At 44.7% G+C, this 13,489-nt stretch overlaps 1 protein-coding gene across 1 annotated transcript in view; it reads right to left on the bottom strand.

The window, feature by feature from the left end:
- Positions 1-13,489, bottom strand: part of LOC112071984 (phospholipid-transporting ATPase IC-like) — a 61,665-nt gene that overhangs the window by 22,460 nt on the left and 25,716 nt on the right. The window contains 8 exon segments of the mRNA XM_070439590.1: positions 2,174-2,262; positions 2,807-2,965; positions 3,668-3,750; positions 4,461-4,531; positions 4,638-4,710; positions 5,804-5,865; positions 6,216-6,314; positions 10,258-10,371. Coding sequence (XP_070295691.1) covers positions 2,174-2,262; positions 2,807-2,965; positions 3,668-3,750; positions 4,461-4,531; positions 4,638-4,710; positions 5,804-5,865; positions 6,216-6,314; positions 10,258-10,371 — 750 coding nt within the window.

Below are 13,489 nucleotides of genomic sequence, written 5' to 3'. Positions count from 1 at the left end.
TATGTGCAATGCCAGTAGCCTGCATTGGTACCGGGCCTGAAATAATCAGCCGCTATTTGGAATCTTTCAGAACTAGAATCAGGTCTTTAAAATCTATTTTTCAGCAGTTCCGAGCTAGCCCTCACAATGTCATTTGACCCCACATGGACTACGACAGCGTTAGCCCCAGGCATCCATCGTAGAACGGTAGGAAGCAGTCTTAATGTTCTGTACTCGTACTCCAGGACAGCACAKGAGTTTTGCCCCAGGAACCGAGATGTTTCTCACCATAGAGCTGTTTAAAGTCTGTGTCCAGTCCGGGCTTCCCATCGCCAAGGAGGCCCCCCATTACCAGATGCCGCTGCTTTCGACTTACACGGCAAGTGACATAACTCCATGGCTGGTTGATAGGATCAAGAACAACAACATCCAACCTAGTCATCTAGAAGCAGCATACAGTCCGTACGATGGAAGCCCATTCTCCAGGGAAGACTAGTCTTCTCCAGGGAAGAGGGAAAAACCTTCGGAGAGGGATCCCTGCCAAAGCACCGGCCAGTTGGCTGTGGAGAGCCAATGTGGCGACACTTCCACCAGGCCAGAGTGGCGCCCAGCTACTGGAGTAGATGAAAAAGTAGGCGGGCGTGGATTCCCCCCCCGGGAGCTTGAGGAGGATTCCCCCCCCCCCCCCCCGGGAGCTTGAGGAGGATATCCCCCCCGGGAGCTTTTGGGATCCCCCCCCCCCCGCCGGGAGCTTTTGGAGGATCCCCCGCCCCCGGGAGCTTGAGGAGGATTCCCCCCCCCCGCGGAGCTTGAGGAGGATTCCCCCCCCCCGGGAGCTTGAGGAGGGTTCCCCCCCCGGAGCTTGAGGGAGGATTCCCCCCCCCGGGAGCTTGAGGAGGATTCCCCCCCCGGGAGCTTGAGGAGGATTCCCCCCCCCGGGAGCTTGAGGAGGATCCCCCCCCCCGGGAGCTTGAGGAGGATTCCCCCCCCGGGAGCTTGAGGAGGATTCCCCCCCCCCCGGGAGCTTGAGGAGGATTCCCCCCCCCCCCGGAGCTTGAGGAGGATCCCCCCCCCCCCCCGGGGGCTTGAGGAGGATTCCCCCCCCCGGGAGTCTTGAGGAGGATTCCCCCCAACGGGACTTGAGGAAGGAATTTCCCCCCCGGGAGCTTGAGGAGGATTCCCCCCCGGGAGCTTGAGGAGGATTCCCCCCTGGGAGCTTTGGTAAATTTGCTACTTGTTTGCTAAGAGTAGCCACATTGCTACATTGAAAGGCTGGGCGGTCCACATTGTCCCAGAATAGAGCAAAAATAAACAGCTCCTGCAGCGGTGAAAATGTTCAATAGCGACCGCCATTTGAGACTGCCGACTAGCTAGGCTAGCTGGTCTTCAGTGTCTTGGTATTTTATTAGGATACCCATTAGCGGTTGCAAAAGCAGCAGCTACTCTTCCTGGGGTCCACACAAAACACACAACAGAATGACATAATACAGAACATCAATAGACAAGAACAGCTCAAAGACAGAACTACATACATTATTTGTTTAAAGGCACATGTAGCCTAMATATCAATGCATACACACAAACTATCTAGGTCTCTCTCCTTACAGGGAATTCTGAACTAAGTGAACAAAAATAGCCTACACAAATGTCAAAATCAGAAAAKCAGAAATACAGTATGTGTCCTCCTTTAAATCATCTCACAGCAGTGTCTTGTTGCACGTAATGTTGGTAGCAGCATCGGCTAACCATGGTAGCTATACAACRCCGTTCCAACCAGGTCAGATTACAGGGGGGGGGGAGCAACAGGCAGCAGGGAATACAGCCACAATTAGCGTGGGACACCTCCGCAGTCCCAGCCAAAATGGAAAACCCTGCTAGCTTTATACTGATAGCTACCAGCTAGGATGGTAGCTAGCTCCAGCAAACAACTTCTGTCTTTTTTGGTCTGGCAGGATCCCGGGACAGATAGTAGCAGTCACAGCAACTGAGGATAACCGTGCCAAAATCAAAAAGTATATCAACCAAACTTTGAGAGCAAACACTGCCACAACTTTACAAAAACAATAAATCGAGATCTCTTGTTCAACATACGTCACGCTCTGATGTAAATGGCTGTTAATAAGAGACTCCATTTAATAAAGGGTGAAATATTTTGCGAGGTGTAGTGAATGACTTGAAAGGTAATACCACTTACAGTGTACACCATGTAGTTCATCAATTCATCGATTTTAGTCCTCTTGAATCTGGTCTTGCCCCCATTCCTCATGATTTTAGTGTCAGCGCCTACATCAAAACAGCAAACAAACAGATGAGTAAAGGTTTACATGAGATTAAGTCCAAGACGGCATATTTACATGACTGCATGTCCATGTTGTTGGTATGTCTGTATATTGATCATGAAAGTGTGTCAGGTATTTACCTGAAAAGGATGTCTGTGGGTGTGTCAAATCATGTGTTATTCATCACATGCTTCGTAACCAACCGGTGTGGACTAACAGTGAGTGAGTGAGTGAGAATGAGTGAGTGAGAGAATGAGTGAGTGAGAGAATGAGTGAGTGAGAGAATGAGTGAGTGAGAGAGAATGAGTGAGCGAGCGGGCGAGCGGGCGAGAGGGTGAGTGAGTGAGAATGAGTGAGCGAGCGGGCGAGAGGGTGAGAGAGTGAGTGAGTGAGAGAATGAGTGAGTGAGTGAGAGAATGAGTGAGTGAGAGAGAATGAGTGAGTGAGTGAGAATGAGTGAGCGAGCGAGCGGGCGAGTGAGTGAGTGAGTGAGAGAGTGAGAGAGTGAGTATATCCATTGGTTCTGAAAGGTTGTGCAAGGTATTTACCTGCGAAGATGACCAGTCCGTGACACTCGTCAGTGTTTCTGATCCTACATCCTCTCAGCATCATATTGTCCAGATCCAGAGGGAATCGGTCTTTTCTCCAACGCATGGTCCCCGTGAACTTATCCAGACGGTTGTTAGGCTCCTCACACACTATCATGGCTGTATGAGGAAACAAGGGAACAGTGACCACACACTATCACGGCTGTATGGGTAAACAAGGGAACAGTGACCACACACTATCACGTCTGTATGGAGAAACAAGGGAACAGTGACCAACACACTATTCACGTCTGTATGGAGAAACAAGGGAACAGTGACCACACACTATCACGTCTGTATGGGGAAACAAGGGAACAGTGACCACACACTATCACGTCTGTATGGGTAACAAGGGAACAGTGACCACACACTATCACGTCTGTATGGAGAAACAAGGGAACAGTGACCACAACTATCACGTCTGTATGGGAAACAAGGGAACAGTGACCCACACACTATCACGTCTGTATGGAGAAACAAGGGAACAGTGACCAACACTATCACGTCTGTATGGAGAAACAAGGGACAGTGACCAACACTATCACGTCTGTATGGAGAAACAAGGGGAAAGTGACCACACACTATCACGTCTGTATGGGTAAACAAGGGAACAGTGACCACACACTATCACGGCTGTATGGGGATTCTCTCTCCCTCTCCAAAATACACACATTTTATATAACATTTTGGTCATTTGCAGATGCTCTTCTCCAGAGCGATGTACAGTTAGTACCTTCCTCTTAAGACCCACCACACATATCTAAATAAATGTCCAGTATCTAACGTCCATCTGTTAAGACGGACAGGAGAGCAGCAGGTTACCATCAAACTGTGCCAGCTGTTGCTCCTCCTGCAGTCTCTCGTCTGTCACTTTCAGACCCATTTTAAACTTCAGGTTGGTTTCCCTGCCAAACAATAAATGTACGTTGATATTTCAGTAGACTCATTTGGGGACAAATTCAGTATGTTTATATATATATATATATAAATAAATAAAAGGGAACATCTGTACATTGTACACAAGGACAATAACCTGAACTTTGAATTACCTGAAACATGCTGGGCTTCTGATAGTGTTGTTTGACCAATGAGTTTTCAATCTAATCTACAGGCTGAACGAGATTGTGATGATAACAAGTCTCAGCAAACCCTTTTTTATCTCACTTCGCCTCAAAATGTGTACGTTTACACAAAAGCACTTTCTGTCAATGTAATTTTATCATGTTATCAAGGGGTAGTTATTGACAAATGCAATATGAAATTATAAAATCACACATAAAAAAAAGGTTTTAAGACATGGTTCTGCATCCCAAATGGCACTGTATTCTCTATACAGGATAGTGCACTACGTTTGACCATGGCCCATAGGGCTCTGGTCTAAAGTAGTGCACTACATAGGAAATAGGGTTCTATAGGGTTCTGGTCAAAAGTAGTGCACTACATAGGGAATAGGGTTCTATAGGGGCTCTGGTCAAATGTAGTGCACTACATCGTGAATAGGGTTCCATAGGGCTCTGGTCTAGGGTTCCATAGGGCTCTGGTCTAAAGTAGTGCACTACATAGGGAGCCATTTGGGACAAGCCCATAATTGAACGTTCATTGGCGAACATCTTACCCATCGAGCTCGGCTGTTTCAACATAACAAAGACTGTTGGGATTTGAACTGGACAACAACAGAATGTCAGCCTAAATGAAAACAAAAAAGCAAATAACCAAATCAAAATATTGTAACTGAATTATAAAAAAAATGGCTGGTTGGGTTTTTAGTCAGAGAACAAATATATGACATTACCGGGATGTGATCATTTTTCTTCAGACGAACCACATCACCGACATGTATATTCATCCACTTCGACACTTGAAACCTGGTTTGGAAATAGTTTGTTACAGTCAGCTACTCAGATTCTTTATAAGTCATGTTCAAAACATGACATTTGTCTTGATGCACAACACAGACAATAACAACAAAAACTATTTCAGATATTATAAAACGGTATGCTGCTGCATCAAGGAGCTCCACACCCACAGAGAGAATCTATAACAGTATTGGGTAATATACATTCATACCATAGACCTAGATATACAACTGTTCTCTCTACTACCGCATGGCAAGCGGTACCGGAGTGCCAAGTAAAGGACAAAAAGGCTTCTCAACAGTTTTTACCCTCAAGCCATAAGACTCCTGAACAGGTAATCAGATGGCTACCCAGACTTTTTGCATTGTGTGTGTGTCCCCCCAACCCCTCTTTTACGCTGCTGCTACTGTCTGTTCATCACATATACATAGTCACTTTAACTATACATTCATGTACATACTACCTCAATCAGCCTGACTAACCGGTGTCTTTATGTAGCCTTGCTACTATATTAGCCTCGCTACTGTATATAGCCTGTCTTTTTACTGTCTGTTGTTTTATTTCTTTACTTACCTATTGTTCACCTAATACCTTTTTTGCACTATTGGTTAGAGCCTGTAAGTAAGCATTTCACTGTAAGGTCTACTACACCTGTTGGATTCGGCGCACGTGACAAATATACTTTGATTTGATTTAATCTGTCCCATTATGGAGTCTGTGAGAACACGGGGCAGTGCCATCGAGGACATCTCCATTTTGAAGTAGTCCATTTTTCTTCTTCTTCTACTACTACTACAACTTGTATGAGTTGGTAAACAAACTGAAAGGATGCATACTGCCACCTGGAGTGTGTTGTTTGAACAGGTATAAAGCCAAGGATGGCGATTTACTGCCATCTGCAGTTATGGAATGTTTGCTCACAAGCATATTTAATTGGCTGATCCCTCCTGATGACCTGAATGTAACTTTGTGATCCTTCCTTAAAAACACTGCAAGTCCCACCCAGTTGACTACTTTAAAATGGTGTAAACTTTCAATGGAGCTGCCAATGACAAAACTAGTTATATCGAAGGAGTGATTCTCTATGGTTCCTAGTCATTACCTGCCATCCATGAGAACTTCACACTTCCTGTTATTGATCTCGTTGTCCATCCTGTGGCGGGCCTGTTGGGGAGGAAAGGGAAGACACCAGGCAGGGGTTCAGCACTAGATAAAAAAAAATGGACCACAATGTTCTCTTCATAAATGGAGTGCACTGCATATGCTATCAATGAAAAGGAAGCCTCTTTCTTGGTCCGTCTCTCATCTGTAGGACGACATGATTGGATGAAGTTAACAGAGTCTGGGCAGTGGCAAATGTCCCGATTTTCCACTCTTTTCCTTGTATACTTGAAATGCTTTACACCAATCYTATGTTTTTAAATCCACGATGGGGAGTGTTAACAAATGCATACTTTGGGAGAAGGGTAGAGAATTGAGATGCAGCCAGCGAGGAGGAGGTTGAAGTCACTCACCAGATCGTCCACCAGGTCTTTGATGGCTGTGATTCCCAGCACCAGAACTAAAGGCACTAAGGTGGTGTACCAAGGCAACGTGGTGATCTCAGGAATAATCTGGTGAATAATAATGTGCATTAATATCACAATCTATTCCTTTATCCAACATGTTAGAAAGTTTCAAAGCAGCGTGTTGACAGCAGGAATAAATCGGAATATAATGTTTCATATTTTATTGATCTGCGGTTTCTGTTGACCAACAATGCTTCCTCCCTGCTCAGGCCAGGGTCCTGTATAATAACACTTCCTCCCTGCTCAGGCCAGGGTCCTGTATAATAACACTTCCTCCCTGCTCAGGCCAGGGTCCTGTATTATAAACTGTGTGGTTCGAGCCCCGAATGCTGATTTGCTGACAGCCGTGGTTTTTCAGACCGTACACCACGGGTATGACAACACATTTATTTGTACTGCTCTAATTACGTTGGTAACCAGTTTATAATAGTAATAAGGCACCTCTGGGGTTTGCGTTGCGTCGTGCATAAAAACAGCCCTTAGCCGTGGTATATTGGCCATATATCACCCTCGGGCCTTATTGCCTAAAAATAACACTTCATCACTGCTCAGGCCACAGTCATGTACGTTGAACACGAGAACGTATATTACAGGGTCAGTACCATATTTACAAAGTGCACGGATACTGGAGCGATAGAAGTAGATTTGTATAGGGGGTAAGCTTCTCTTCCCCAATGATGTACCGGGCTGTCAGCACATCCAATCCCCTGGGTCGGTGGCTCACTAAACAGAGAACATCCCTGGTCATCCCTAATGCCTCTGATCTGGAGGACTCACTAAACAGAGAACATCCCTGGTCATCCCCACTGCCTCTGATCTGGAGGACTCACTAAACAGAGAACATCCCTGGTCATCCCTTCTGGCTCTGATCTGGAGGACTCACTAAACACACATGCGTTGTTTGTAAATTATGTCTGAGTGTTGGAGTGTACCCCTGTCTGTCTGTATTAAAAAWAAAAAAAAATGGTGCCGTCTGGTTTGTTTAATAAGGAATGTGATATGATTTATACTTCTGATACTTAAGTATATTTTAGCAATTACATTTACATTTGATACTTAAGTATATTTAAAACCCACCACACACACACACTCACTTTCCCACTCACCACATACACTGCTGCTACTGTTTATCATCATCCATCCTGTTGCTTAGTCAATTTATCTTTACCTACATGTACATATCTACCTCAATTACCTGGTACTCCTGCAACGACTCAGTACTGGTATTCCCTGTATATAGCCATGTCCTTACCTGATACTACCTGTATAAAGCCATGTCCTTACCTGATACTCCCTGTATATAGCCATGTCCTTACCTGATACTCCTTCTGTTTTATCCATGTCATTACCTGGTGACTTCCCTGTATATACCAGCCATTAGCCTGATTTACTCCCCTGTAAACAATAGACCAGTCCTTACCGTGAACTCCCTGTATACCAGTTTCATTACCTGGTACTCCGTATATAGCCATGTTATTACCTGCGTATCTTCGTACCCCTGTATATAGCCATGTTATTAACCTGTCTAACTACCTCTGTGATTATAGCCATGTTAATTTACCTGTTACCCTGATATAGCCATGTTATTACCTGGACTCCCGTATATAGCCATGTTATACCTGGTACTTCCCTGTATATAGCCATGTATTACCTGGACTTCCCTGTATAAGCCATGTTATACCTGGTTACCCCTGTTATAGCCGTTATATCCTGTACTCACGTATAAGCCATGTTATTACCTGGTACTCCCTGTATATAGCCATTTATACCTTGGTACTCCCGTATATAGCCATGTTATTACCTGTACTCCCGGTATATACCATGTATTACCTGGTACTCCCTGGTATATAGCCATGTTTATTACCTGGTACTCCCGGTATATAGCCATTTATACCTGGTACTCCCGGTATATAGCCCCATCTTATTACTCTGGCACTCCCGTATATAGCTCATTTTTACCTGTACTCCCGTTTAGCCATGTTTTACCTTGTACTCCCTAGTTAGACCAGTGTATTACCTGTACTCCCGTGGTATTACTCCCATTGTTATACCTGGTACTCCCTGTATATAGCCATGTTTACTGGTACTCCCATGTACGTATAGCCATGTTATTACCCTGTGTACTCCAGTGTTATATAGCCCTGATGCGTATACATCTGGTACTCCTGGTTATTACCTGTTATTATAGCCCGTGTTACTACCCTGTATATAGCCATGTATTACCTGGACCTCCTGTATATAGCCACTGTTATTACCTGGTACTCCTGTACGTTATAGCTCGATGTTATACCTGGTACTCCCTGTAGTATAGCCATGTTATACCTGTACCACCTGATAACTAGCCCAATAGTTATTACGCTGGTACTCCCCTTAATATAGCCATGGTATTACCTAGGTACTCCCTGAGTTAGCCCACTTATTTTACCTGGTACTCCCTGTATTAGTTAGCCATGTTTATTACCTGGTACTCCCGTGTCATATATAGCCATTTATTACCTGGTACTCCCCGTATATAGCCATGTTATTACCTGGTACTCCCTGTATATAGCCATGTTATTACCTGGTACTCCCTGTATATAGCCATGTTATTACCTGGTACTCCCTGTATATAGCCATTTATACCTGGTACTTCCCTGTATATAAGCCATTCAGTTCATATATGCCTATTCATGCTTAGATATTACTGGTACTCCCTCGTATATAGCCATGTCATTACCTGATTACTCCCCTGTGAGATTATAGCCAGTCATGTTATTCCTGTACTCCGTATATGATAGCCTATCATATAATTACTCTGCGTACCACTCCTAATTAGTAAAGCTCGATTTATACTGTACCTCTGTATTCACCTCAATCCATGTTAGTATACCTGTACTCCCTGTACCAAAGCTCACTGGAATCGAGTGCGTGTGATATAGAGCCATGTATATACCGCCCCGCGGTTAGCATGTACTGCCAGTGTATATCGAATGTAGCTGTACTCGTGTAGTGATAGCGCGAGTGTGTGATTACCTGGTACTTCCCTGTATTTTTGACCATGTTATTACTGTACTCCTGATCACTAAGCTCCGCTACTACTTGTGCACTCCACGGACATATAGCAGCCATACTTATTACCCCTGGCATATCGCTCATGCATGATATCCATGTTTAATATCCGTGCCCTCGTTATCATCAGCCGCTGTATATTTACCTGTACTCTTCCTGTATATACCATTTGTTAGATTACGCTGGATCTGTGCCTGTTAAAGCTCGATGTTTGTATCCTGGTACTTCTGTTATTATAGCCAGTTATTACCTGACTTTTTCTTAGTTAAACCATTGATAGCTCTGGTTACTTCCTGTATAAGGCCATGTGGTATTACCTGTTACTTCCTGATATAGCCAATGTTATTACCTGGTACTTCCTGTATATCCATGTATGATCGCTGGATCGTGTCCTGTGGTATATCCTATGTTCAGTTACCTGTTCACTTTCTGTGTATAGCGCATTCATTACAGATGGGTACTTCCTGTATATAGCCATGTTATTAACAGGTACTTCCTGTATATAGCCATGTTATTAACTGGTACTTCCTGTGTAAAGCCATGTTATTACCTGGTACTCCCTGTATATAGCCATGTTATTAACTGGTACTTCCTGTGTAAAGCCATGTTATTACCTGGTACTCCCTGTATAAAGCCATGTTGTTATTCACTGTGTATTTATTCCTCGTGTCACTATCTCTATTTATTTATTATTTCATCTTATCTTTAACTCTGCATTGTTGAAAAAGGGCCCCGTAAGTAAGCATTTCACTGTTAGTCGACACCTGTTCTTTACGAAGCCCGTGACAAAATTGTATTGATTTGATTCCTTCCGTACTGTAGCATAATGTCTGACAGGGAGACTGCTACAAGTGGAACCTCAGTGGTCTACCACTGAAGATTCTTATAATCCGTTAGCATTGAAAGTTGGATGTAACACAGCTGTCTCCGGCAGACTTACCTGTAAGATGAGCAGGGCCAGAAAGTACAGGTTGGCAGCTCGTTTGAACTGCTCGAACAGATTCAGTGGGATGAACGTCAAGGCGTTATATTTGTACGTCTTGATTCCATTCCCCTAGGGCACAAAGAAACAACAGTACATTTGGTAAGACGGTGAAGTGAAGAAATAAGGACAGGTACGTAAACATGGTTAAAATGACACAGAGAGAAATCCTCCACTTTAATGTCCACACAGAGGATGTGAGGCTCCTAAAAATACAAAACACTGCTTTTACAAAGGTTTCTGGGAAGACACAACTGGGCTTTACGGATACAGACTGGTTTAGAGACTATTATGGCCATTAACAGTAGGGAGACTTCAGGGAAGTACGACTTCATCAGAAGGTCCTTTGGTTCCTAGTTGAGTGTGAATTCCCCTTGCAGTTGCTAGAACACATTATCCGTGAGTGTGGGGGGGGGGGGGCTATTCTCTCATTTTGGTCCGCTGTGGAACAGTTCTCTCTCTCCCTCTGTCACACTAGGTGGAACTTTCCGTGCTAATTTGCATAAACAACAAACAGCAGCCACAATCCTGAGAAGAGGGGGGGGCAAATTATTAGACAAAAAACCCTATCTGTTTCCCCCCAGTCCCAAATGACAACCTACAGTTGAAGTCGGAAGTTTACTTACACCTTAGCCAAATACATTTCAACTCAGTTCCACAATTCCTGACATATAATCCAAGTAAAAATTCCTTTCAGGTTATGTCGATATAGTACTCATTTTACTGTGGATATAGATACTTTTGTACCCGTTTCCTCCAGAATCTTCACAAGGTCCTTTGCTGTTGTTCTGGGATTGATTTGCACTTTTCGCACCAAAGTACGTTCATCTCTAGGAGACAGAGCGCGTCTCCTTCCTGAGAGGTATGATGGCTATGTGGTCCCATGGTGTTTATACTTGCGTACTTTTGTTTGTACAGATGAACGTGGTACCTTCAGGCGTTTGGAAATGGCTCCCAAGGATGAACCAGACTTTTATTTTACCTTTATTTAACTAGGCAAGTCAGTTAAGAACAAATTCTTATTTTTAATGACGGCCTAGGAACAGTGGGTTAACTGCCTTGTTCAGGGGCAGAACGACAGATTTGTACCTTGTCAGCTTGGGGATTCGATCATGCAACCTTTTGGTTACTAGTCCAATGCTCTAACCACTAGGTTACTTGTGGAGGTCTAAATATTTTTGGGCAGATTTATTTTCATTTTCCCATGGTGTCTTGCAAAGAGGCACTCAGTTTGAAGGTAGGACTTGAAATACATCCACAGGTACACCTCCAATTGACTCAAATTATGTTCATTAGCCTATCAGAAGCTTTAAAGCCATGACATCATTTTCTGGAATTTTCCAACCTGTTTAAAGGCACAGTCAACTTAGTGTATGTAACCTTCTGACCCACTGGAATTGTGATACAGTGAATTATAAGTGAAATAATCTGTCTGTAAACAATTGTTGGAAAAATTACTTGTGTCATGGACAAAGTAGATGTCCTAAGCGACTTGTCAAAACTATAGTTTATTAACAAGAAATTTGTGGAGTGAGTTTTAATGACTCCAATTTAAGTGTATGTAAACTTCCGACTTCAACTGTACGTCCTATAAAGTGGTCTACTTTGGACCAGTACTCAAAAGTAGTGCAGGTATACAGGGGAATAGAGTGCCATTCGGGATGCAGCATACGGACACCTAAAGGACGAGAGTAGGACATGGCTACCCAGACTATTTGCATTGCCCCCCCCCCCCCCCCCCCTTTCTACACTGATGCTACTCTCTGTTATTATCTATTCAGTCACTTTAATAACTCTACCTACATATACATAGGCATGCACGAGAGCACTAGGCATGCATGAGAGCACCAGCTGTTCTGGATGACTGTGTGATAACGCTCTTGGTAGCCGATGTGAGCAAGACCTTTAAAACAGGTCAACATTCACAAAGTCGCTGGGCCAGACGGATTACCAGGACGTGTACTCAAAGCATGCGCAGACCAACTTTCAAGTGTCTTCAATGACATTTTCAACCTCTCTACATGTTCCAAGCAGACCACCATAGTCCCTGTGCCCAAGGAAGCGAAGGTAACCTGCCTAAATGATTACAGCCCCGTGGCACTCACGTCGGTAGCCATGAAGTGCTTTGAAAGACTGGTCGTGGCTCACATCAACAGCATCCTCCCGGACACCCTAGACCCACTCCAATTCGCATACTGCCCCAACAGATCAACAGATGACGCAATCTCAATCGCACTCCACACTGCCCTTTCTCACCTGGACAAAAGGAACAMCCATGTGAGAATGCTGTTCATTGACCAAAGCTCAGCGTTCAACACCATATTGCCCACAAAACTCATAAGTATGCTAAGGACCCTGGGACTAAACACCTCCCTCTGCAACTTGATCCTGGACTTCCTGACGGGCTGCCCCCAGGTGGTAAGGGTAGGTAACAACATATCTGCCACGCTGGTCCTCAACACTGGGGCCCCTTAGGGGTGTGTACTCAGTCCCCTCCTGTATTCCCTGTTCACCCACGACTGCTTGGCCAAACAACTCCAACACCATCATTAAGTTTGCTGACAACACAAGTGGTWGGCCTCATCACCGACAACGACGAGACGGCCTATAGGGAGGAGGTCAGAGAACTGGCAGTGTGGTGCCAGGACAACAACCTCTTCCTCAACATGAGCAAGACAAAGGAGCTGATCATGGACTACAGGAAAAGGCGGGCTGAAAAGGCCCCCATTAACATCGACGGGGCTGTAGTGGAGCGGGTCGAGAGTTTCAAGTTCCTTGGTGTCCACATCACTAATGAACTATCATAGTCCAAACATACCAAGACAGTCATGAAGAGGGCACGACAAAACCTATTCCCCCTCAGGAGACTGAAAAGATTTGGCATGGGTCCTCAGATCCTCAAAAGGTTCTACAGCTGCACCATCGAGAGCATCCTGACCGGTTGCATAACCGCCTGGTATGGCAACTGACCGTAAGGAGCTGCAAAGGGTAGTGCGAACGGCCAAGCTTCCCGCCATCCAGGACCTATATAATAGGCGGTGTCAGAGTCAAGCCCATAAAATTGTCAGAGACTCCAGTCACCCAAGTTATAGATTGTTTTCTCTGCTACCGCACGGCAAGCGGTACCGGAGCGCCAAGTCTAGGACCAAAAGGCTCCTCAACAGCTTCTACCCCCAAGCCATTAGACTGC

The sequence above is a fragment of the Salvelinus sp. IW2-2015 genome, unplaced genomic scaffold (assembly GCF_002910315.2).
Source record: "Salvelinus sp. IW2-2015 unplaced genomic scaffold, ASM291031v2 Un_scaffold1790, whole genome shotgun sequence".
Classification (NCBI taxonomy): domain Eukaryota; kingdom Metazoa; phylum Chordata; class Actinopteri; order Salmoniformes; family Salmonidae; genus Salvelinus; species Salvelinus sp. IW2-2015.
Note: the sequence above shows the minus strand (reverse complement) of the source record. Positions and strands in the feature narration are given on the sequence as shown.